Genomic DNA, 26,521 nt, shown 5'->3' with positions numbered 1-26,521 from the left:
GGTGCCACAGCAGAAGGCCTGTGAGGAGAGGCGGAGGGCCGAGTTAGTGCTGCTCCGTCTGCCTTGTTCCCGCTCTAGCCAGAGCCACCTCTCCCTGACCCCCTCCAGACGCACGGAGGATACTGGCATTCCTTCAACCAGTGGCCCGAATGCTTGTCCAAGATCAGTTCCTGTCCCTCGAAGCTAGGGCACTAATTGATCCCATCCTTTTGGGGGGCATTGATTCCTTCCTCCTGGTTGTTCTTATCCATTGTACTACCAAGAATACCTGGAAGCCTCCACAGGCCTTAAGCATGGGGACCCTGTCCACCGTGGTTCCCTGGTGGCACCCAGGTCTTCACAGGCCACAGAGGCAAAGCTTGGTCTCAGCCCAGCCCAAGTCTGGATTGGATTCTTGGTAATCCTCTAAAAGCTCAGGGGGCTGAGCCGCCCAGCAAGGAACGCCCTGAGGCCATTCCCAGCCCACCTCAACTGAGGCAGATCCCCCCAGCCCCTTCTCAGGCCCTCCTCCAGACTTTCCACTTCGCTCCCCTGAACATAGGGCTGCAGGCTCTAAAACTGCTTGGCTTCAGACTCGTTTCTTCAGTTACGGAGCCGAGAGCCCAGGGCACCAGCCCTCCGCTTCCCTTTGATTTGGTTTTCACCTGTGGAACTAAGGACACGGGGAGCTGGTCCCCCTTATGTCTGTGATAAGCGATGGGGATCTATTTCAGCTGAATCGTCGGCTCCTTACCAGTGGACTCTACGGACGCATGGCGAGCCAGCCCTCGTGCTGTGAGGGTGGTCCGCATGGCCTTTCTGGCACTGCTGCTGCTTGGGGAATGCGCGCGCTCAGCATGACCCACTTACTAAGTTAAGGTTTAGTATACTGAGGCAGGTTCTGCATTGCACAACCTAGGGAATGTCATTTCAGCAGGGGTGTAGATATTCATAAAAAATTCTGATCCTGGGCTGTGCGTGGTGGCGCACACTTGTAATCCCAACATATAGGAGGCTGAGACAGGGGGATCACAGTTCATGGACAGCCTCAGCTACTTAGTGAGGCCCTTTGCAACTCAGTGAGACCCTGTTTCAAAATAAAGAATAAAAAATAAGGCCGAAGATATAGCTCAGAGGTAGAATGCCTCTGGGTTCCATGCCCAGTACTGCAAAAAAAAAAAAAAAAAAAAAAAATCTGATCCTGGCATGGTGGCACACGCCTGCAATCCCTGTCCTTGGGAGTCTAAGATGGGAGGATTGCAAGTTCAAAGCCAGCCTCTGCATCTTAGTGGGACCCTCAGCAACTTAGTGAGAACCTATTTTTAAAAAAAATTAAGACTGAGACAGGAGTGCGGTTTGCAGACAGCCTCAGCTACTTAGTGAGGCCCTTTGCAACTCAGTGAGACCCTGTTTCAAAATAAAGAATAAAAAATAGGGCTGGGGGTGTAGCTAGGAGGTCGAATGCCCCTGGGTTCCATGCCCAGACCCGCAAAAAAGGAAAAAAAAAAATTTAAAGGGCTGGGATGTAGTCAGAGGTAGACACCCTAGGGTTGAACCCCCAATACTACCACCAATAAATAAATAAGCACATTCTGTAGGTGACAGCGAAGTATTTTGGATCAAAAATAAAAGTGTGTTAGTATAGTTTTCCAGTGGCTAGGTGTTAAATATTTAAGGAAAGGTTTTATTTTGTAGTGTATATGAAGGCTCAGACGTGGCCAGCCTGGCACTGCTCCTGTAATGATCCAGGCTTGCTTCGTGCAGAAAGACTGCTGGAGTCATCGACGACGACTTCTTCTTCTTCTTCTTCTTCTTCTTTTTTTGTGGTACTGGGGGTGGAACCCTGAGGCATTGTACCCCCAAGATACACCCCCAGTCCTATTTTTTAATCTTTTTATTTTTGAAACAACTCTTACTGAGTTGCGAAGGGCCTCGCTAAGTAGCCGAGTATGATTCTTAGGGAGCTTTTAATCCTGTTTTTACATGGCTATGGATCATTTTGGGTGACTTCCTGACACAAATAGCAACTGAGAAATATAAAAGCTATTGCATGTAAATATTAAGAATAGTAAGGTGCTAATTTATATATCACCGTATACCCAAGAAATAGAAAAGAAACTGTAATTTTGGAAAGTCATTGGAATTGGATTGTAGGGGTGCTCTTTCCCTCATGATAAATTATCATCAACTTGAAAACAAGTTTTTAGTAGGTAATTTGTCACATGGTTTAGATTATTTTGAAAACTATCGATCTCAGGGACATTAAGTCCACAGGCTCAGCATTCTGGATAAGGTTCTCCTTAGATTCTGCATGCAGGAAGGGAAGGAGGGGAGCGCTTGCCCGCTGGCAGACCAGCCCCTCACACCCAGGTCTTTAACGTACATGACAGGGAAGGGGCCTCTGGTGACAGGCAGTGTCTGTAGGCAAACCTGTAGTTATAGTGTAGAAAACTTCCAGAGCTCTTGGTAAACATGGGCAATGACATCTTTAAAATTGCATGCTAAAAAAAAAATAAAACAGCAAAACAAGCAAATAAACATAGTCGCACTAATTTTAGAGGGGAAAGAAAAAATTTTACCAGAAAATAAGAATTTTGCAGATTGCTGAGTGCACAGCCTCCTCTCCATTTACCAACGACTTGCATCTCCATTCTCCTGGCATTTTGTTGCTGGTGTGCTGTGGAAAATCTTCTTCCCACACCTGGCCCCATCTGTCTGGTTCTCAGCTTGCCCCTAACATAGCAACTGGGGTCATTTTTTTAAATGTGTCTTTTTGATTTTTTATGCATATACAAAAAAATCAAATGTCTGTATTACCTTTTTTCCCTCTTTAAAAACACATAATGTAGTACATTGTCCCCACGGTGCTGCACTGGTTGGTTTTATTTTTGGTGGTACTGGGGGTGGAACCTAGGGGCTTTCTACCTCCAGTCTATACTCCCAGACCTATTTATTTGGAAACAGGGTCTCACTAGGTTGCTGAGAGCCTCACTAAGTAGCTGAGGCTGGCTTCGAACCTGTGAGATCCTCCTGTCTCAGCCTCCCAAGTGCAGGGATTACAAGCATGCGCCACCACGCCCGACTGGTTGTTTTTTTTTTTTTTTTTTTTTTTAATTATGTCTAACTGTGCCTTGAGGAGCTCTGCATTAGCAGCACAGAAAGCGTTTCCTCATTCCTTTTCGCTGCATAGATTGTATGGACATACAGCCAGGGTTTAACCAGTTTCCTCACTGATGGGCTATGGGCCTGTTTCCAGTCTCTTGCCATTTCACACGCTTCAGTAATGACCTTTACGTTCGCACACTGTATGTAAGATCAGTCCCCAGAGTTGGAATTCCTGGGCTGAAGAGTACGTGCAGGCGTGGCTTCGGTATCTATGGCCCAGACAGCTTTCGTGCTGCTCATAAATTATTCTCCGTGTCCAGGGCTCCCGAGTCATTTGAGATTGTAGATCCTGGAGGAGGAGTTGGGCAGCCGAGGGTGTCACTTATTTCCTGAGCTTTGGGCTTACCTTGGAAGTCCCCTGGACCTTCTGGGATGTGTGCAATGACCTAGGCCAGACTTCATGTGGCAGTCAGTGGCAGAAAAAGCCCTTCTCTTCCGCTCATTGTGACACTGCTTTTCCTCTGGCTGTGCCAAAGGGATCTAATGGGGGTATCTCTTGCAGCTGAAAGCCATTTCGCTGTCTGCCAGGGAAATGTCCATGTAGTGACTACTGCCTTACAGTCTTGGCCCTGTGTATTAGAAGAGGACCAGCTAAGACAGGCTTCTATCTTAAGTTAAAATGTGAGTGCAGTAAGAAATGATGAGAAAAAGGCCCAGGGCTGCCCTCCTCACCGTCCATTCCCAGAGACAGGAGAGGCGATCCGAGCCAGGGAGCATCGCCTAGAAGTGCGAGAGACAGGCTGGAACTCAGATAGAAGGCAGCGGGGTGAACGAGCGGGACACGGGGCAAAGGAGGTGAGCTGTGCACAGGCATAGGGAGACAGAGTTTACACACACAGCCCCTAATCACTTGAAGAGAAGCTAACACTTCCTGGAGATTAGGATGGTTGACCTTTCAAAGTACATCCTTCTTTCCATTCCAGATCGGGGCCAGCCCTGTCCTGTGGGGCTCACGACACTGCCCTGCGGCCGGCCAGCTGCTCACCTCCAGCCCAGTCCCTCCGCGCGGGCTGGAGCCGGCTACCTGACTCTGTCCCTGTTGGCCTCAGGCCTTTGTCCACAGCCCTCAGGAATTCCTGCAGAAACCCTTTGACTTCTTTCTCTGCTTTTTATTCTATCACTGTTTATTATCTATCTATCTATCTATCTATCTATCTATCTATCTATATCTATCTACTATCTATCTATCTATCTATCTATCATCTATCATCTATCTAATTTATTTTGTAGTGTTGGGGATTGAACTCATGGGCATTCTACTTGAGCCTCACTCTCAGACCTATTTTAGTTTTTATTTTGAGACAGGTTCTCACTGAGTTGCTGAGGCTGGCCGCAAACTTGGAATGCCCTATGTTTATAAGCATGTACTACCACATCTGGCGTCTGTGGCTTCTTTCCACGAGCACTTTCCTTGGCCAGAAAGAGTCCCACCTCTGGTCACTGGGCGCGAGACAGCACACAGAGGCTGCCCAGTCCGCTCGGAACGGTCTGGGGTGTGTCTCAGGGTCTCTGCAGAGGCTGTACGGCTGTGGAGGTGGACGCTAGTGGGGCCCTGCAGGAGGCTCAGCAGTGTGCTCAGGGACTCAGTGCAGGCAAGGAGGCTCTTGGGTCTCACTCCCGCACTGAAGGAATTCCCAGCCTGCTCTCCTCAGGCCTGGCCTTGGAAGCAGCCTTTCCCTTCTGCTCTCAGCTTTCCCCATCATCCCTGCTGCCCAAACGATCTTTCTAAAACCCTGGTTTAAGCTGGGCATGGTGGCGCACACTTGTGATCTCAGCATTTGGGAGGCTGAGACAGGAGGATCGCTGTTCCCGGCCAGCCTCAGCTACTTAGGCCTTTTACAACTCAGTAAGACCCTGTTTCAAAATAAAGAATAAAATATAGGGCTAGGGGTATAGCTCAGAGGTAGGATACCCCTGGGTTCCATCCCCAGTACCAAAACAAAACAAAACAAAAACACAAAAACCCTGGTTTTAGTCGGGCATGGTAGCACACACCTGCAATCCCTGTCTTGGGAGGCTGAGGCAGGCATTGCAGGTTCAAAGCCAGCCTCAGCAATTTAATGAGACCTTGTTTTCAAATAAAAAACATAATTGATCTGGGTGTGTAGCTCAGAGGCGAATGCCCCTGGGCTCAATCCCTAACACTGAAACAAAACAAAAGTACCAGCCTATCATTGCACTGCTTAAAAGCTCGTCAGTAATGTACGTATATACATATGTCTATGTACATGTGACTAAATAAAAACCCAAGCTGTGCACCTAGGGTCCTTGAAGGCTTGGTCTTTCATGCTGCTCTCCTTCTTTTCAGTACTCAAGCTCTAGACTCAACTTCCAAACCTGCCCAGTTATTCAGGGGCACTTAACTTGCCACTCTTCCTTGAAGAGTAGGCCAACAGGCTACCTTCTCCCCTAAAGAAAGATATCCCGCTTCCTCCCAAATATCCTGTTAGCATCTATTCAACCCCATAGGATGTCTCTTCCCATGAGCTGAGTAACTGAAGGGAAGGCTATGTCTTATTTTGCTTACAGGTCATAACAATTGTACAAGTGATTAGGGCTCCTCCAGCTTGTTCAATAAGTGAAGAAGTCAGCGAATAGCTGATGCTATGCGGTATAGTGATTGTTAGAAAGCACAGAACCCACTGAGATCTTTCAAGAGATGGAACCGTATGTTTCTAAAATGCACATGGACAGTCTACAGCAGCAGTTATTAACGTTTGAATATTCCATTGAAGGATCACAGGTTCGAAGCCAGCCTCAGCAACTTAGTGAGGCTCTCAGAACTTAGTGAGACCCTGTTTCCAAATAAAAGATAGGGCTGGGGTGTGGCTTGGAGGTAGAATGCCCCTGGTTTCAATCTTCAGCAAAATACACCACACACACACACACACACACACACACACACACACACACACAACCACTGAGTACTGAGCCTATAACCAGTACTGTCTGAGTTCCATAGGAAGATATTAATAAAGCCATATATGAAACAGTTAAACACATCCTAGGAAATAGTTTCTATAACTGAGCATATGGTAATTAAAACTAAGAAGAGTAACCTCATGATAATTACTGTAAGGAGTGTTTTATTAAAGAGAAAAGTGCCATTGCAGGTGACAGGCTGCCTGGCTGTAACCAGCTCAGTTACTAGGTGGACAAAAGACAAAGAACAAATGTAGCCCACCCTGTCACCCCAGCAGAAAAGCTATTTGACCACTTGTTGCCTGGACAAGTGCTTCAGAGTTTTTGGCAGGTAGTTGGCATCACCTGCAGCACAAAGGACAGCCGATAGTTTAAGAGCCATGAGAACTTTAGGATCTTGAGAAACATCACCAAGGGGGTGGTGATAGGGCAGAAGGATGAAGGACCTCTTCCAGGAGCCTGATGGCAGAGCTGCTGTAGAGATGCCCCCACGGCAGTCCCATGGGAGCTTTTCAAAATGGGACATTCTCAGAAAAAAACAAACCCCAAGCCAACTTAAGATACCTGGATTCCACCTACTCGGCAGATCCCTAATTAGATTCCCCAGTGTCAGTATGTCCCTGACACCAGAAATTAGAGGGGACAAAAGACCCCCTGCACACGGAGAGGACGAGCTGCCGGGGCCCTGGGCCTCATCACAAAGAGCCCATAGATTTGGACACTTGTGGAGCTAAGCCCCGGGGCCAAGTGTCCACACAGCAAATTCTAACACAGTACCAAGGTAGTGCCTTACAAAGGGAGGTTGAGCAAAGTGTCATTTTTCTTTTGCACACATAGAAGTGTTCCAGTTCCAGCTAGAAATCCAGATTTGTCTAAAGCCATTCAAAACAGAGGCCCTTCCACCTGAGCTGATCTGCTGGCCCCATAACTTAATCAGAGTCTAGATCCTCCAGGCATCACATGATTTCCCAGGCCCTTTGAGGGGCAGTCATGAACATAATGCAGTTAGACACTTAGGATAATCACGAGTCACTTTCCTGTTTTTTCATAATAAATAAACTGAACTTTGATTGACTAATTCATTGGCTGCAAGAACCCCGCCTGGATCCGAACCCTGGTCTTTGGGTCCTTGGTCTGAGAGCTTCCAATGATGACACCATACCCCACCTGAGCTGGAGAAAACCCACAGCTCCTCATACCTCCTATCTCCTCTTTCCAACCGAGAACCGGGGAGATTCTGTGGGAAATACAGAAACTTGAGTCCCAAGCCAGGATCTGAGAGGATCAGGTGTACAGGGACTGTCTGCAAAGTGTAAATTAAAACAGCCCCACCGCATTCTAGGCTCCTTCAGACCCTTTAGGGATGGAGCGGGTGGGGTGGGCAGCTTGCTCTTTACCCAGAAGATTCCCCTGGCCATTCAGATTCAGATTTGCCCTCTCTTCTACTAGCCCCTCTCCTCCCCGCTTACCTGCCAGAGGTTATCTGATACTCCGATTCAGCAGCCCGGGATCATTCTCATCTTACCTGTTGAGGGCTCAGGCTTCCACTGCTTTGGAGAGGCTCACTGCTTTGGAGAGGCTCACTGCTTTGGAGAGGCTCACTGGAGAGGCTGAGCTCTGCACTCTGACTGACTCACCACCGCCCTTCTCAGCTTCCTCCTCCTCCTTACATTCTGCACACCCATCATCCACTTCACTGCCCTCTCCCTTCTGCTGGGGGTGGGGAAAGGGCCCACCCCACAAGACAGGCTGGAGAAGCCTTGCTTCCTGGGGAGACATTAGCAGCTTTAAGGAGTGAGGCTGAGGGTGTGGAGAGTCTCCCGCAGGTGGGCCGGGGAAAGCAGAGGAGGAAGCGCTGGGAAGGTACGGAATCAAAGGCACCAAGGCAGGCGGAGGTCAGCGCTTTCACAGCAGGGTGGGAACAGAAAGCAGGCTCCTGGCAGATGGGCTTCGCAGGGACATGGCTCTGGCCAGTGAGCACCAGATGCCCACAGGATCTTCCCCTTCCCTGCTCACATGTACTCTTATCTCAGGGAGAGACCAAGAAGGCTGCTTCTGAGTCGCGAGTGCCTGCTCCCTCCACCCGAGGGAGGTCACATTTCTCAGCCTCTGTGTCGTAAGAGGTAATAAATGTGTGGACACAGATGTACTGGTGTTTGTTCTAAGAAAAGAGGGAAAAACATTCCCTCAAGAAAAAAGAACCCAGTTGTTATTAAAGATGGTAACTTCTCACTAGCTGTGTGCTTTGGGAAAATCACATGCCTCCTCTGAGCGCCTTGACATGGTTGTCAGAAGTCTCACATAGATTCTTACACTTACTGGCTTCCCCCCATTTTCAGAATAGCAATTACTCAGCGCCCCTCTGGGCGCTTCCACCGGCCCCTGATTTTTACTCAATGCCCCTCACTTGTACCTGAGGCCACAGCCCCTCTCGGTGGGTCCAGCATCCGCCCCAGCAGGCTGTATTGTGTATTCTGGACCCTAAGATAATAAATGCACAGGAATGAACATAAACCCTGGTGGAGAACAGAAACCACAGACTTTCAAGTCAGATCTGGACAGGTGGCCACACCTCTGTGATAAGGATAACAACACCTACCTGTGGCAGTGTGAACGTTAGGGTTCCACACACAAAGCCCCCGCACAGTATTAGAGCAGTAACAAGCGTTTAAATGTGCTCGTTATTATTGAATCATGATGATGGTACCTCTGTTTTCTCACCCTGCTGCTGGCTCATTTCTCAGGCTCCACAAGGAAGGAAGGCAGGCTGGCGCTGCCGTGCTGGCTGAGTGTCGCCAGCTGAGTCCTCTAAGACCTTATCATCGCCCCAATGACAAGAACCTGGAGACGCTGCCACGTATTGATTTCAGCAGCGTGCGCCTCTCCCTCCCTCCCTCCCTGCTTCTGCCTGGCAGGGAGCAGAGCAAGGTCTCTTCCTTCAAGGGACTGTTCCCTGCAGAGATGTGGGGAAGAGCTTGAAATGGGCAGCGGGTAGTTCTTGTTTTATTTTTATCTTAAAAGCAATACTTGTTAAGTATGAAAAGTTGAAAAACACAGTATGTATAAGGAAGGAAGGAAATATAAAGCCCTTTCCACATGAGAAAACCACTGGTGGCTGTTGAAATCACACGGGAGACACAGCGTTGCTGAGGCTGGTCTCAAACCTATAGTCCTCCTGTCCCAGCCTCCCAAGTACTGGGGTTACGCCTTCCTTTATTTTTTTTTTAAAATTTTTTATTAGTGCACTGTATTCATACATCATAATGGTATAAAGAAAATACTTTTGTAGACATACATGCACACATCACCCAGTCAGCCCCCACCCAATCCCCACCCCGTGCCCTCCCCATCCCTCCTTCCCATGCTTGGCTTAGTGGTTGACATCTAGTATTATAGCAATTTATCCAATATTAACGTTGATAATCTCACATAACAGTTTCATTTGTCTGATACCAAGCTTTTGATGACTTAAAGATAACATTTCAGTATATCTTTTTGCTTTCTTTCTTACCAGAGAATATTTCTTTCTTTTTCTTTTTTAAGGTGAAACTATCATTTATTTATTTTTCACAAAAAAATCTATCCTAATATGGAATATGGACTCTAGATACCCAAAACGATCTCGAAAAAGAACAAAGCTAGAAGATGTATATGTTCTGATTTCAAGCCATATAAAGCTACAATAATTGAAACAGTGTAGTACTGCTATAAAGGCAGATATATAAATTAGTGGAGTAAAATAAAAAGCCTAGAAATAAATTCTTCCATATATGGTCAAGTTATTTTTGACAAGGTTTCCACGAACATTTGGTGGAGGAAATAATTATCTTTTAACTTAATATTGTTGAAAAATAATAATTACATGAAAAAGAATAAAATCGGACCCTTACCTAACACCATATACAAATATTAACTCAAAATATATAAAAGACCTAAATATAAATCTTAAGACTATAAACTTTTAGAAGAAAATCTGAGTCATAAAACCTCACAACATTGAAATTGGCAGTAATTTCTTGGATATGATTTCAATGGCGCAGGCAACAAAAGGGTAAACAAACTCCCTAAAAAATAAAAATATATTGTATCTCCAAAGACAATGTAAACAGAGTTAAAAGTTACTGATAGAATGGGATAAAATATTTCCAAATGCTATATCTGAAGGTATATTAGTATTCCAACTAGAAATCCTAAAAATTAGCAACAATAAAAGCAAACAATACAATTTAGAGATAGGTAAAATATACTAATATAAATAATGAATCTCCACAGATAACCAATCTTAGTTGTCTGTTGGATGGAAAATCTTGTTTCTCTGGTTCTGGTGTGTGTTACCTAATTGTTCTTTGTAGTTAATCTCTTTGAGTATTTTCTCTAGCGCTGGTTTTGAAGACATAAATTCCTTCAGTTTCTGTTTGTTATGGAAGTTTCTTATTTCCCCATCAAATTTGATAGAAAGTTTTGCTGGGTAGGAAATTTTGGGCTGGAAGTTGTTTTCTTTCAGAGTTTGGAGTATGTTACTCCAAGCCCTTCTGGCTCTCATGACTTGGTTTGGGAAGTCTGGAGTGATTCTAATTGGTTTGCCTCTGAATGTCACTTGGCCCTTTGTTTTTGTTGCCTTTAAGATTCTCTGCCTGGCTTCCCCATTGGTCATTTTGACAATTATGTGGTGTGGGGATCCTCTTCTCCGATCCTGTCTAAAGGGAGTTCTATAAGTTTTCTGGACCTGTGTATTGACCTCTTGCTCTATGTTTGGAAAATTTTCTGCTATTACTTCCTTGAAGAGATTGTTGATTCCTTTTATTTCACCTTCTTTTCCCTCCTCTATTCCAATTATTCTTAGGTTAGCTCTCTTAAAATGGGCCCATATTTCTTCAATGTCAGATTCCTGCTGTCGGATATTTTTTTCTAGATTAGAAACTATGCGTTCATTTTTGGATTGCTCATCTTCTAAGAGCGAGATTCTATTTTCCATGTGGTCTAATCGGTTGTTTGTACTTTGAATTGAGGCCTTTACTTCATTAATTGCATCCTTTATCTCTTTTTGACTCTCTGAATTCTTTTCAAAACACCTCTATTATTTCTACAGTTATTTTCCTGATTTGATCTTCTATAAATCTCTGCATTTCTGTTTTATCAGGTTCTGATGTTGTGGGGTTGTGGGCATTCATTGCTCCATTGTTATTCCTCTTTCCCATGATTTTGGAAGTTTGTGCCTTCTCTGGGTTCTTCCCTTGGGTCACTATGACTTCACTTAAGGTGCTCTGGATCTCGAGTCTGTGGTATCTCAGTCCCCACTACTCCTGTACTGGGTTGTATCACAGAGTCTCAGACCCAGGGAGTCAATCAAGGCTGCTTTAGACCATGGGGGGTGCCAGGTTGGGCATTCTCCTATGGTGTGATATCTCTGCCACCGCCACTCCCCCACTGGGTCAAGTCCCTGGGAGTGCAGTACTGGGATTTCTCCTCCAGGGCCCGCAATTTGACTCACTGTTGTTGAGTGCGCAGATGGAGCTGTAGTGGACTCGGTGAATTCGCTGCTGCTGCCACCAGTGGCAATATGGCACCGCTGCCATGCCCTTGGCCATGAGGCTGGCGTATTTCTTCTCTGTTTTTGAACTCTGCTCTGAGTCCCTGCAAGGTGTGCTGAGCCCAGCCCCTGGGAGCTTTAGATGCTCCCTGCGCTGAAAAATCTGCCGAATTCCTCCTGGCTGATCCGCAGCGGCTCACCTTGGCTTGCTGTCCGCTGCTCCTCTCTGGAGCCTGGAGGGCTGTTGAGTGCATTGGTCTGGTGCTGTCCGGTGAACTCGCCGCTGCCGCTGGCAGTAAGGCGCTGCTGCTGCGTCCTCGGGTATGAGGCCGGCGTATCTCCTCTGTGGCTCTGGGCTCCGTTCTGAGTCCCCCTCCTCTCTGGGGCTTGGTGCTGCAAGGGAAGATGGCGCCCGCGCCGCGGCTCCGGCCACAGCACTGCGGTCTGGTCTTTTCTTGCAGCAAAAAAGTGTTGCAGCTAGGGGTATGGTGGCACATGCCTGTAATCCCCCTACTTGGGAGGTTGAGACGGGAGAATTGCAGGTTTAAGGCCAGCCTCAGCAATTTAGGGAGAACTTGTTTTGAAAAAATAAAAGGTGGGGAGAGGAACTCAGAATTGAATGCCCTTGGGTTTATTCTCCAGTACCACAAATAGATAAATAAATAATGGTATTTTAAAATGTTCCTATAAAAAGTATATATATATATAAAATCTGGGAGATATGTGTCTGCCTGATCTGATCACTATACATTTATTGTATGTATTGACATGTACCCTGTAAATATATGTATTTAACTATGTGCTAATTAAGAATCAATATGTATTAAAAATGAAATAGGTACCTATTATTTAAAAACTCAAGGTGTTTAAAACAGGAATTCCTAGCAAGGGATTGTGGAGCCTGGAGAAATCAAAGATGAGAATTATAATTACTGCTTACTCGAGCTTGTTCCACAACAGGACTGTATGCCACACTTACTTAGGTTGTCTGTATCCAGACTTTGCCTTGGGCAGTCAGTTCCATACTCTCCAGATGACAGAACAGAGCCTTGGCGAAGGCAAATAAGGTGTCCGCATCTGCCTGCTTAGAAGTGATGAAGTCTGGCCTCAGCTCAGATCTGAGCTCCAAGCCCAGGCTCACTCATCACACAGTGCTCTCTGCGTTACCATGGACCAGGACCTAGGTGTCTGTTTCTTCCACTGTGTGGCTGAGAATAGTCAAGGTATATGACTATAACTCTGCAGTGACACATAGAATATAACTATGGATGTAACTTTGCAACACTAGGGATTGAACGAAGGGGCACTCTGCCCTGAATTACATCCCCAGCCCTTTTAACATATTTTTTTAAAATTTTTGAGACAGAGTCTTGCTGAGTTACCCAGGCTGGACTCAGACTTGCTGTGCTCCTGCCTCAGCCTCCCCAGTTGCTAGGATTACAGTGTGTGTCCCTTCGCCTGGTAAATTCAGTATTTTTATTTATTTATTTTATTTATTTATTTTTTATGGTACTGGGGGTGGAACCCAGGGGCTTTTCTACCTCCGGGCTATACTCCCAGACCTATTTTATATTTGGAAACAGGGTCTCACTAAGTTGCTGAGAGCCTCACTCAGTAGCTGAGGCTGGCCTCGAACCTGTGCGATCCTCCTGTCTCAACCTCCAAGCGCTGGGATTACAAGTGTTCGCCACCACACCTGGCCTAAATTCAGTATTTTTAAGGAGCAAAGAACTGCCAATGTTCCCAGTGTCATTTTGTAATCCCCAGCTTTTCATGGGGAAGTCTATTGACCTTATAGGAAAAGGAAAAAGGAAGCCAATATGCCTCTGTCAATCATCTGAACACTGGAGCTTCTCACTCAGCTTTTTCTAATGTTGTCCTTGATGCTTCCTCAAATCCTTTCTCAAATAATAATAAGGTCATTCAAATACACCACAGCCCCTAGGTCATTTAGAGACCTGCCATCTTTTCCTTGATGGGAATTTGTGCTTGTGGCCCGCCAAGCAGAAAAAAAAAGTGTCAAGCCGTTGTGGCCACTGGTGTCTGGTGGCTGCAGGCAGCATGTTCAGACACTGGGCTCTGAGGTCTGCAGTGTTGGACAGCCCTGGGAAGGCATGGGAATGCTGGCAACTCTGTGGAAATGGAGAAGGCACCATGTCTAGAAGGCTCTGTGTTGGGCATGTTGTGTAGCTATACTGACACAGTAGCCACCATGGCATGGGCAGCATGAATGTGCCCTGGCGTGAGCCTCCATTTCTACCATATTGGATGGCAGAGCCCTGAAGTGCACCTCCATTTCTACCATATTGGATGGCAGAGCCCTGGAGTGCGCCTCCATTTCTACCATATTGGATGGCAGCGCCCCTGGAGTGCGCCTCCATTTCTACCATATTGGATGGCAGAGCCCTGGCGTGCGCCTCCATTTTTACCATATTGGATGGCAGTGCTGTGGTGGTTGTAGAGATCTAATCTCTTTCTTTCTGAGTCTCAGAAAATCTGAAAAAAGAGAAAGACCTTCTCTCTAGGGAAAAAGTACTTATTTGCTCTTAGATGAACACAAAATTGTATTCAATTCCAGCATCTCAAGGAGCCTACAATAACCGTGTGTACCTGAGGCACTTCTCAGAGCATGGTTTGAGGAGCACTGTCTCCCTGGAACCACCGTGTTCCAGCCGCATGCCGCACCCTGCCCTGGGATGTTTACCATCCCTCCAGTCTGGGACCCCAGCCGAAAGGTGAAGAGACCTGAGGTCACACACCGGCTGATGTAGACTTTTTTTTGTTTTGCAGGTCTGGGTATGGAACCTAGGGGCATTTGATCTCTGAGCTACACCCCCTGCCCTATTTTTTATTCCTGATTTTGAAACTGGGTCTCACTGAGTTGCAGAGGGCCTCACTAAGTAGCTGAGGCTGTCTGCAACTCAGTGAGACCCGTGATCCTCCAGTCTCAGGCTCCTAAATGCTGGGATTACAAGCGTGCGCCACCACGCCCGGCTTGATCTAGATTCTTGATTCCTCGGGAGTCGATTTCGGAGCAACCTGCTGGCCACACCATCCACTCCTGCTTTGATCCACCCGTTGCACCTTGTGGACTGAGACTGAGTTTCTTTATGACCCCACTTGGCCACATGTCTTTCCTGCCCACAGAGGCACTGGAAGAACAGGTGCCCTTCCTTGAGTCCATTTCCACGAGGGACCCCAGTGTGTCTCACTTCACTCTGTATGCCTCACCTGGCAGGGTGGTGATGGGACACTCCCTATCTTGGTCACCGACCCCACATTGCCAACCAAAGCCTGCTGTCTGACTTGACGGGGGCACCGGCCAAGCAGTTGGATGTAGAGAATGGATTCTGGAGGACTGGACCTGTCTGATTTGGCGAAACTTCTGCTTGTTTGACCTTGACATTATAGGGATCTAGCACCTTCTGAAGAAGTGCTTGCAAACCAGGAAGAGGTTCTTGGAATCATGGTTACTATCTGTCCCATTATACCCTAGACATTTGCTCTCAGTAGAACCTGGAGGACCCAGGAGAGAGGGTGATGTGAATGAAGTGTCTTCCAGGAGATTCTAGGGTGTTCTCTCTCCACTCTTTACTCTCAGCATTGGTGATGTGGAGGCCAGGGGAAGGCTGTTGTTGAAACTAGAAATGGAGACACTGTGTACTAGAGAGAAATAGTGTCACCACTTTTCTTAATGATGCAGAGCTTGCCTGAAGGAGTGAGAGGATTTTTTTTTTTTTGTATTGGGGATTGAATCTAGGGGCATTCTTCCCCTGGAGAACTGGAGATGTCCTCCAAGCTGCATCCCCAGCCCTTTCTTATTTCCAGCTTTGAAACAGGGTCTCTCTAGGTTGCTGAGAGTCTCACTACAGTGTCCTTGAACCTGCGTCACCTGCCTTGGCCTCTGAGAACTGGGATTACAGAGGTGTTCTGCAACACTAGCGGAGGAGCTGGCGATGGAGCAGGGACCCTGGGGGGCAGAAGAGTTCTCCAGAGGACTTTGTAGGAGATTCTGGGTGCTGACTCATATGACATGAAGTCGGCCATAGAGTTGGGCTGATACCGTGGCTCAGTAATGCTGTTGGCACCACCTCTCTAGACTTCCAGCCTCAGGCTCATTGCCCTTTCGCCATAAGAAGGCCGCTGCACATCTGGAGCTTATATCTACATTCCAGAGAGGAGGTGGGGAGGAGTTGGTAAGTGAGGGCCCCTGCGTGGATAAGGCAAAGCTGTGGACATGCTCACACGCTCGAGTTGTTCTCAGCTCCTGTGGGTTGCCTCGCTTAAAGCAACTTCCGTCCTTATGGCCTTGCTAACCCCCGTCTTTTCTTTCAAGGTTCAGCCGGAGTCAGGATCACCTTTCCTGGGAGACCATTCACTCTCTGCCCCTGGTTTGTGTATCCAGTCGGCCTATGGCTGACTGTAGTGATGACTCGGCTTCTCCATACCCTGGTCCATGTAGTGCTTACTCTGGTCTTGGCCATGCAGCTGGCTTTGATTGTGGGATATTTTTTGGCAGAGACTTAAACACGCTTGTGCAGTTGGGCACATTGTTGCCCTTGTGTCTATGTGAATGTGCCTGTGAAGCAGACCCAAGTTACCATGGCTGTCATGGCAGAGGCCCTCCTGGGTCAGCCAGCAACAGCTAACGCCAGCCACTTCAGCAGGCCCATACTCTGGTCAGCAGCATCACATAGACAACCACTCCGTAAATGGAGAAATTGACAGTGCTGGGCACCACGAGAGCAGTGTGGTTGGCTGTTACTCAGCAGTATTGCAGATTTATTTTTTAATTTTTTATTGGTGCATTATGTTCATACATCATATTGTGGTAAAAAAAACTTGTGTGTACAGACATGTACACATCACTGATTTAACCCTACCCAATCCCCACCCCATTCCCTCCCCATCCTTCCCTCCCTTGCTCGGCTTAGTGGTTGACTTTGATATGTTTAAGTACATTGTGTGTTTTAGAGATTTTCCTCTTCCCCCCTCCTTTCTCCTCCTTTAGGTTGTCTTGTTTGCTCCTCTATAGGATTTCCTTTTTCATCTAGAGTTCCTCCTATGACCCATTTCTCCCTAGCGCTCACATATTAGGGAAAGCATCTGATTTCTCATGTTTTGTGACTGACTAATCTCACTTAGCATAATGTCCTCCAGTTCCATCCATTTCCCTGAAAATGATGTAATTGAGGTTTTTTATTTAATGGCTGAGTAAAATCCCATTGTGTACATATCCCACAGTTTTGTAATCCACTCATCAGTTGATGGCTATCTTGGCTGGTTCCGTAGTTTGGCTATGGGGAATTGTGCAGCTATGAACATAGATACACATAGTATTGCAGCTTTAGCTAATTGACACAGTCCCTTGGGCAGAGCTCTGTCACAAGCCTTAACCCTGTCACCCAGCTGATGTTGGGGAGAGCCACCTATTACCTGGGTATATCCTGCACCCAGCACAGTGCCTGCCACATCGAAGGTATTCACTGCAAGCCTGTGAAAGGAATGAATGAATGAGCCTTTGTTCAGCCTTCATAAAGGAACTCTGCGTTGTGCATGACAGGTGCGGATTTTCCATAAGTAAACAATGTAATCAAGTGAACTACCCACAGAAAACCCGGTTCAATAAGATACGTGAAGCTACCACATAAAATAAACTCTCATCACAGATTAAAGTGCTTTCCTACCTCCAGTACAATGGTCATTTCTTAAAACATTGGTCACTTGCTTTTACATTTTATTGTATTGTACAGATCAGTTTAAAGATAATCTAAATCCCACAACACCCTCTAAATGGTAGTGTGTAAATAAGTGGATATGACTCAGCTTAAATAGCCTTACTATTATCTTCAGTACACAGTACCAAACCATTGTGCCTACTGACATTTCCTAAATACTGTCAAGATACTTGCATTCCTGACAGAAATTATTTGCAGTAGTATAAAAAATGAGAAAGAAAGTTTCCGCTGGGACTCTCCGGAGGAAAGGTGGTACCTGCTGGTTAAGCCTGCATGCCGGAGGGAAGATGAGACCATCATCCTTAGGAAACGTCAGAGGTCACAGGGGATGGCCTCTTTTGAGGACACCCAGCAAACTAATTTTGACCAAGAAAAGGGTTTCTGCAGAGAAATAGAAGAAAAAGGTAATCAGAGGTCATGGTGGAGTCCAGTTGTGGAGATCCCTGAGTGTACCAATTGGGCATCTTAGCTTTATCTTCTGCTCAGAAGGGTCACAACTTCTGCGCAGCCCAGTGACATGATGAATTCGACCCTGCGCAGTCGAGCTGCTGGAGTCTACACTGCTGGGGGACGGTTTTTGCAGAAGCATGTTGAGAAGTCATACCAAATACTGCCAAGTTACTGTCATGCAGACGATGTGCTGTGTATTAGGATTTTTATCGGTATATAATGACTGTAGGTCATCGTGGGGGTGGTTGTTATATATTTGCAAATCTGATCCACTCAGTCCCCAGTGCCTCGCCTCCTCCCTCCCGTCCTCTTTCTCTACTCTTTTTGCGTTCCTCTGCTCCTTCTGTGTTCCTTTTCTCTTTTCTCCAGCTTCCACATCTGGCCCTTGGCTTTCTGAGTCTGGCTTATTTTGCGTCTGTGACATGGTTCTCGCCAGTTTCATCCTTTTCCTGCAGATGACATAATTCCCTTCTTCTTTGTGGCTGAGTAAGTCCACTGTGTGTATATGCCGTATTTTCTTTGTCCCTTTATCTGCTGATGGACATCTAGATTGGTGCCATAATTTGGCTTTTGTCAATTGTGCTGCTATAAACGTGGCACCCATTTACTTATTTATTATTTATATTTTTCCCTCAGCTCTATTTTATTATTTTGAAACAAGGTCTCACTCACTACATTGCAGAGGGCCTTACTAAGTTGCTGAGGGTGGCTGTGAACCTGTGACCCTTCTATCTCAGCCTCCCAAGTATTAGAATTACAGGGGGGAATCAATGTGTCTGGCTGGTGCTCATTTATTTAAGAATCACATTTCATGAAAGTCTGGATTCATGCTAGAATGCAAATGATGAAGGAATTCCTTCCTTCCTTCCTTCCCCTCCCTCCCTCCCTCCTTTCCTCTCTTTCTTTCTTTCTTTCTTTCTCTCTTTCTTTCTTTCTTTCTTTCTTCTCTTTTTGATATTAGAGGTTGAACCCAGAGGTATTCTACCTCAGAGCCACACCACTAGCCCTATTTTTTTTTTTTTTTTTTGGTACTGGAGATTGAACCCAGGGGCATTCTATCTCTGATCTCTGATCTCCACACCCCCAGCCCTCTATTTTATTATTTATTTTGAAACAGGGTCTCCTTGAGTTGCAGAGAGCCTCACTAAGTCACTGAGGCTGTCTTCAAAACCGCGATCCTCATATCTCAGCCTCAGCCTCAGCCTCCCAAGTACTGGGGTTACAAGCGTGCACCACCACACCTGGCTTGTATTTTTTGTTTTGTTTTTTAATTTTTATTTTTTTATAAGTGGAACATATTGAGAGTGGTGTACATTTACATTGTGCTTCATGCCCTTCCCGCTCCACTTCCCTCCTCCCCAATAGAGAGCGTCCAGGTTAACCATGTTGTATTTATGCCATTACACGTATTCGCATGTAGCTCCTCCATTGCACAACCTCAGCTTAAAGCAGGTTCCACTGAGTTGCTAAGGATCTTGTAAGTTGCTGAGTCTCTGCATTATTTTTCTCTGAATATTGGCTTGGTCTCATTTTCTTTGTTTTCCTTTGGACACTCTCTTCCTGGCCCTTGCTGGTCCAGTTCTGTGAAAAAATCATTGTAGTCAGGGGTATAGGTCAGAAGTAGGCATGAACACGACTCCAAATAGCCGAAGGCAGAATCAACACTGGGATCAACTGTTCTGTGCTCTTCCCCAGAGCACAGCGCACCTGAGAGGGGCAGCGTTTACCTTCCAGGTGTGAGGCTGTCATTTTGCCCTCAAAGCTTGTTTGCAATCAACTAACTGGATGCTAATTGGTGTCAATATTCCTTTTTATTTAAAGGAGCTTAGAGTCGGAGGAACATAACTGTATCCAGATTCTTACATCATGCTCGGAACAGAGGCGTGTCTGCGTGTCTCTTCATACTCCCGGCCTCCAGGCGCGCTGTTTCCTCTAGAAAGCTCTCTCCCCACACCGATTCCACCCGATGAACTCCTTTTCAGCCCCTAAACCCTGCTCAGAAATGCCTTTTCCATGCGGCCTCCCCTTATCCCACCCTCAGTCGTCTCATGCCTTCATCCACCATAGACAAGTTCGTTTCCTTGCCACCCAACCTTCTGAACTTGCACGTGTGCGTGCCTGTTTTCCCACAGCTCTGAAGGGCTCTCCTTTGTGTTCCTAGCACTAAGCAGAGGGTCTTGTGCACAGTGGGTGCATAGTTAATGTACTGGTATTGGGAAGAGGTTTCAAAATGTATTAATGTATCAATATGAGGAAAGATTTCCAATTTTAAAAATATATCTTTTATACTAAGAAAGCCAGGGCTAGCTAGCAGGGACTTGTAATTTACATTGGTAAAAGAGGAAGGCTGGAGCCAGAGAGGGGAGGAAACAAGTTCACACATCTTGGGGAGTAAGACAAAAGGTAGAAGCCCGTGTTTGGAGACAGGACTGCTCCCTCCATCCCGCCCCAAATCCAGCTGCAGAGATAGCAGAAGCAGAGCGGGGCTGGAGATAAGGGGTAGCAGATCAAAGGACCTGCCTTGGACTTGGTCGGGATAAAACACTTAGTAAACTGGAGTTCTATGGCATTTTCATTCGAATTGCCCCCCTGTTCCCCGCTCTGGCATAGGGCTGTAACTATCTCTATATTTCTATCTTTTTAATAAACTTCTTTAAATCTTCAGCAGCTGTCCAAGCGATGAATATTTATTCTTAGCTTAGGACAAGAATCCACGGTTTTTCTGTTTGTCTGTCTGTGTGGTGGTGGTGGAGGAATTACTTCTCCCCACGCACACACCACGCACATTTCACCCCCAACAGTTAATGTCAAGTCCAGGGGAAGAGAATGTGAGGGCAAGGAAGGAAGTTATAACCCGAAGACATCTGAGCAGAATAAAAGAGGGGACATCTAAAAAGTGGCGACTTAGCTTAATTTTTTTCTTCAAACTGTTTGGGAAAGGTTTCACAGCCCTCCTGTGACCATTGAGGCAATGTCACACGGCCACTTTATGGCACTCTGTGTGTGTGTGTGTGTGTGTGTGTGTGTGTGTGTGTGTGTGTGTACTGGGGATTGAATCTAGGAGAATCCTATCTCCGAACTACATCCCTAACCCTATTTAAAAATTTTTTTCTTTTGAAACAGGATCTCGCCCGGTTGATGAGTCTCACTACTTTCTGAGGCTGTCCTCAAACTTGCAATCTTCCTGTCTCAGCCTCAAGTCCCGGGCCAGCATGCACGGCTCCTGGTGCTCATTCAAAGGCTCTTGGATCACCCAGCTGCAGAGGGATGCTGGCAACTCCCTCCTGACTCCTGCGGTGCTGGGCAAGGCACGCCCATTTTCCCATCACTGTTGCGTAGCCATCCTGGCTGCTCGTTGCTCTGTTCGGGGCTTGTTTTCTCCTATTTCCTCCAGGTAGGAACACCGTTTTCTTTCTCAGAGAAGATCCTCCTCCCTCACCACATCCTCCTCCACCCATGGCCTCCTGGGAGAGCCTGGCGGAGTTGCCTGCCATGGGGTGGGAGGGGATTCCATCCTTGAGCCCTGGTGTTTCTTTTACTTGGGGCATACTCCTTGTGTTTGTAACCAGGCAGGTGTGCAGTGTAGTCCACCCACAGTGAGGACAGCGTGAGCCTCAGCTCGACTTAGGGGCCAGGAGCAGGTCTGCCCCAGCAGGCGACTGCTGGAGCTGCTCTGGGTTCCTGCAGGCAGAACCCCGGCCCCACTGGCTTGGGGTTGAACCGCAGGCGTGTCTGGGGGCAGAGCCCTGGGGCCTCCTCTCTGTTGCCCCTGGCAGGTGGGAGGCAATTGATCCACTTTTTGAGTAACGAATGAGTACCCGCTCCCCCTTGGTATCAACAACAGAACCAGTTCTGTTCTGTAGGTGCACATTTGTCTTCCCTCTCTTGCTTTTAAACAGCCTGAGTCATCTTACATGTGTGTGTGTGTGTGTGTGTGTGTGTGTGTGTGTGTGTGTGTAGGGTTACTTGGGATCAAACCCAGGGGTCTTCTACCTCTAAATTATACCCCCAGCCCTATTTGATTTTGAAACAAGGTTTCCCTGAGTAACCACACTGTGATCCTCCTGGTAGCCTCCCTAGGTACTGGAATTATGGGTGTGTGCCTCCATACCGGCTGTCTTACACATCTCGAGGTGCCCACGGTGCCGGGCACGATGCTCAGTATGAAGTCACAGAGAATCGGCAGCAGAAGGAGGAAGATGCATCAGGTGAGCTCTCGCTGTGAAGGTGCCGACCGTGCTCGGTGCGCTTCGTTGAACTTCTGTAGGTACCTCCTCCTCTATGCAGGTCGGGCAGCCTTCGTCCACAGTGCTTGGGACCCAGAATGTTTCCGACTTTGGAATTAGCATACATAAAATGTCATAGTTTGGTGATGAGAGTCATGTCTAAACACAAGGTTCACTTAGGTTTCATACACATTTTATAGGCATAGCCTGAAGGCAATTATGTGCAGTGTTTTAAATAATTGTGTGCATAAAGCAGGTTCTTGGTGTGGCATTCGACCTGTGGCATCACGTTGGCACTCAGAAACTTTCAGTTTTGAGAGCATTTTGGATTTGGGGCTCAGGGTTGCTCCACCTACCATCAAACGACTGTGGGGATGCCCATGTCTGTAGAGATCTACAGAGTCATAAAGGGCCCTCTGTTGTTCGTGCACTACTCATGAGCTGAGGGTAGAGATGCTAAGTAACTTGCTTGAGGTCACGTGGACAGTAAGTGGAGATACTGAGAAGTACAGTCCTAACGCACGGCAGGTTCATAGTTCTCAAAGTGTGGCCCAGAAACCACCGTGGGCCCCATGACCTTTCAGGGGGGTCTGTACGTTCAAAGTCATTTTAATAAGCAACATTTGCTTTACCAAGACTTATCATATGAGATCAAAATACCTGAATATGGAAGCAGAAAAAAGAACCCAGCTGTTTTCTGCTAAGCCAGCCATGAAAGAGATGTGTGTGTATGTGTGTGTTGTCACTGTGTGTATGTGTGTTACTAGGGATTGAATCCAGTGGCATTCTACCACCAAGCTTACACCCCAGGCCCTCTTTTATTCTTATTTTGAAACACAGTCTTGCTTGGTTGATAAGTCTCATTACTTGCTGAGGCTGACTGCAAACCTGTAATCCTGTCTTGGCCTTCCAAGTACTAGGATTACAGGCCTGTGCCACTACGCCCAGCTAAAGAGATCTTTCAAAATATAAGCCAGTTGTGGTGGCAAATGCTCGGAATCCCCTCTACTTGGGAGGCTGAAACAGGAGGGTCACAGGTCCATGGCCCGCCTTAGTAACTTAGGTCCTGTTTCAAAATAAAATAAGCCGGGCATGGTGGCACACACTTGTAATCCCAGCATTTGGGAGGCTGAGTCAGGAGAATCCAGGTTTGTGGACAGCCTCAGCTACTGAGTGAGGCCCTCTGCAACTCAGTGAGACCCAGTTTCAAAGTAAAGAATAAAAACTAGGGCAGGGGGGTATAGCTTGGAGGTAGAATGCTCCTGGGTTCCATCCCCAGACCTGCAAAAAATAAAAAAATAAAAAAATAAAAATAAAGTAATAAAATAGGGCTGTGTGCGTAGTTTGCAGGTAGAATGTCCCTGGGTTCAATCCTCAGTACTCCATGTGTGTGTGTGTGTGTGTGTGTGTGTGTGTGTGTGTATAATACTTTCCATATATATGTGTATATATATGTCATATACGCACATATATACATACACATATATGTATATATTCATCTAATTATATATTTATATATTATATATTTTTTATCTAATTTTTTCTGTTTTGGAAAATAAAATAATTTTCATAAAAAATGCTTTATGTTAACATGGAGTGTTTTTGTTTTATCTCTAAATGAATTGATAAGTATATTTTGAAATGATTACTTTTTATTTATAATATTATAAATATTAATACATAGAAACTCTATACTCAAAAAAATTTTTTTAGTACTAGGGATTGAATCCAGGGACATTCTACTTCTGAACTATATGTCCAGCCATTTTTATTATTTGTTTTGAAACAGAGTCTCACTAGGTTGCGGAACCTGCAATCCTGTCCCAGCCTCCCAAGTATTGGGATTACAGATGGTGTACCACCATGCCCAGCTCAAAAAACACTTTAAGGGCCTCAATATCTTTCAGAGTGTTAAGAAGTCTTGAGTCCAAAATGCTTGAAAACAGATGTATTAGATAATATTTGGATTTCCCTCCAGCTCTATAATTTTAGAATCCTAAGTTCTTACGGCACTTACGATGTGAGTTCTGGAGGGCGAGGGAGAGTTTCCGGATCAGTGGTCAGTTGCTGGATCAGCTCAGACAAGCGGGTGGCCTGGGGTCTTCTTGACCCATCTCGGTTACCTGGACTTACTCTGATCGTAAATGCTCAGTGGACTTCAGGAGACTCCCCACTAACTCCTAGCTATGATTTAGGACCCTAAGACACATTATTTAATTCTTTTGTCCCCTATCCTCTTTCGTGCTTACGTGACACATCACTTTTTTTTTACCTCCACCCTTGAGTAGACCTTCCTCCCAACTTTCTGTACGAAACCTTAGAGAACAAAGGTTCTTAAAACATCCAAACACTTCCTGGACTAGCCCAGGTGGCTTCTTACATGTTGTCCACGGCAGGTACGGGATTACAACACATCTCCTGTTCAGTTCTTCCTTGCCGAATACTTCCGAGGGAAGGAACTGGGAGGAAGAGAAAGGGGTAGGAAGGTCGCTTAGCTCCCTGGTAACATCTCTTCTATTACTAGTAAAAAAGGAAATGAAATTCAGATTTGCTCCACGTGAAGCAAAAGCTAGCCAAACAAACAAAAACTTAAAAAATCATTCCTGACGCAGCTCTTTCCACGGACTTCCTTGCTTGGCTGGTGGCCCTTCTTTCGGGGGAATCATCTCGCAGGGAGGACACGGAAGTGGGCACTAGGTCGCAGATGACTGTCGGTGAAGAGTCAAAGTGCCGCCTGGGAGCCTCCGGGTGGGGGAGTTTCACCCTTCAGATACCTGAGCCATAGCTTTGTGGAACAGACTGAGAATATTAACTGGCTTCTGTTACTTTGTAAAAATGATTTTTCTTTTTTTTTCTTCTTTTTGGTGGATTTGGGGATGGAACCCAGGGGCATTCTACCACTACGGTACACCCCCAGCCCTGTTTTTATTCTTTAATTTGAAATAGGGTCTCACTAAGTTGCAGAGAGCCTCACTAAGTAGCTGAGGCTGTTCTCAAACCGCGATCCTCTGGTCTCAGCCTCCTGAATGCTGGGATTACAAGCATGCATCACCATGCCCGGCTGAAAATGATTTTTCTAAAAAACTCCTATTTCAACTCAAATATACTATATATGCTATATATAGTATGTATTACGGTTTTGTGAATATGTTGTTATGGTTTTGGGGAAACTGTCCCCGGAGACCCCGGAAACTGTCCCGGAGTCCGGGAATTGGGTCCCGGACACAATTTCCCTCAAACTACAACAAAACACAAAAACAGAAAAACCAAAAAACCGTGGGTTCTTGTCCTGAGCTAAGGATAAATACACATTAGCCCGGACTCTTGCTGAAGATTTAAAGAAGTTTATTAAAAAGATAGAAATACAGAAGATAGTTACAGCCCCAGGCCATTCTTGAATGGGGGGTGGTTCGAGTGAAGTCCCACCACCAAAGATACAACATGCAGACCAGGCCTTTTATACCCATGACCTCCATCTTGTTTACATAATTCGGACATAGTAAATGTCCCTGTAAGGTTCCTCCCCTTACCCTGTAAGGTACTTCCTCCCACCCCTGCCAACATGTCCTTTTTTTCCCCCCAGAACTAAAATAAAAAAGGCCTTTATTTACTAAAGGCAAGGAGATGCAAACAATATAAAAACCAAAAGCTTATCTGGCATTTAACTTCTCTCTGGGGTCGAAGGGGAGCTGGGTGTTATGTGTCCATTTTCTAAGGGTCCTGATGCTCTGGCGACATCTTTGCACAGGGGCAGCTGTGGGGCCGGTTCTCCCAAGGGACCCTTTGGGTGGACTCTCGTCGGGGTGGGAATCAGCGCTGGATCCCGTCTACGTCTTCCCCTTCTGCTTCTGTGTACTGTGAAGTAGTCATTGCATGCGATGGTGAGGCCGGCGATGCGCGAGACGCAGCTCTGGAAGCCCGCTCTGCCGTCACGGCACGGGTCCAGGTCCTTCATCATCTTATCTGCAGCCAGGGGGTCGTTTTGATTTTCTAAAAATCCCGGGAACTCCTTTTCCATGAGCACTCCCAGGTCCTCCTTGGTCAGGTAGCCTTTGTCCCCCGCTAACTTGTGGAAAGTGAACATCCTGGTTTCCATGGCGTGTTCCATTTGAGATGGCATTTGGGGAGGTTTGTGGAAACCTGGCCGGGGGCGGGTGCGGACCCGGGGTGGGCTGGGTGCTGGTGGTGAGCTGAGCTCCGGCCGAGCGCCTTTGTGCAACGTGTCTTTCACAAAGGTCAATCCCCTCCTCCCATCCCAGCTAGATTATTATGTAGATCTGTCTTTAGACAGAGGAAGTCCTAGCTCCCCTCTCCTGTGGACTTGCTAATTACTTTTAGCTAAGTCAATCTAAGTTTCAATAGCTGTTTGCTTCCTGACTGAAACCAAGACCAAATCTTCCTTTCCCCAGGTCTGCCATTTTGACACAATTATTTTTGAAATATATCTATTAATAATCAAAGCTTTCTCAAATCTTCCCAAGCCATTACCAGTACTGGTACAGTATGCATAT

At 46.4% G+C, this 26,521-nt stretch overlaps 1 protein-coding gene across 1 annotated transcript; it reads right to left on the bottom strand.

Annotated features, from left to right (window-relative positions):
- Positions 1–6,349: 6,349 nt before the first annotated feature.
- On the bottom strand, positions 6,350–26,130 carry LOC308268331 (protein S100-A10-like; the record flags this gene model as incomplete). The annotated part of the gene is made up of 4 exons (XM_080703477.1): positions 6,350–6,411; positions 7,234–7,341; positions 7,704–7,779; positions 25,867–26,130. The coding sequence occupies 4 exons, from the start codon at positions 26,128–26,130 to the stop codon at positions 6,350–6,352; spliced, it is 510 nt and encodes a 169-aa protein (XP_080559603.1).
- Between the last annotated feature and the right edge of the window lie 391 nt (positions 26,131–26,521).

This window comes from Muscardinus avellanarius (genome assembly GCF_963383645.1).
Source record: "Muscardinus avellanarius genome assembly, chromosome: 10".
Lineage (NCBI taxonomy): Eukaryota > Metazoa > Chordata > Mammalia > Rodentia > Gliridae > Muscardinus > Muscardinus avellanarius.
Note: the sequence above shows the minus strand (reverse complement) of the source record. Positions and strands in the feature narration are given on the sequence as shown.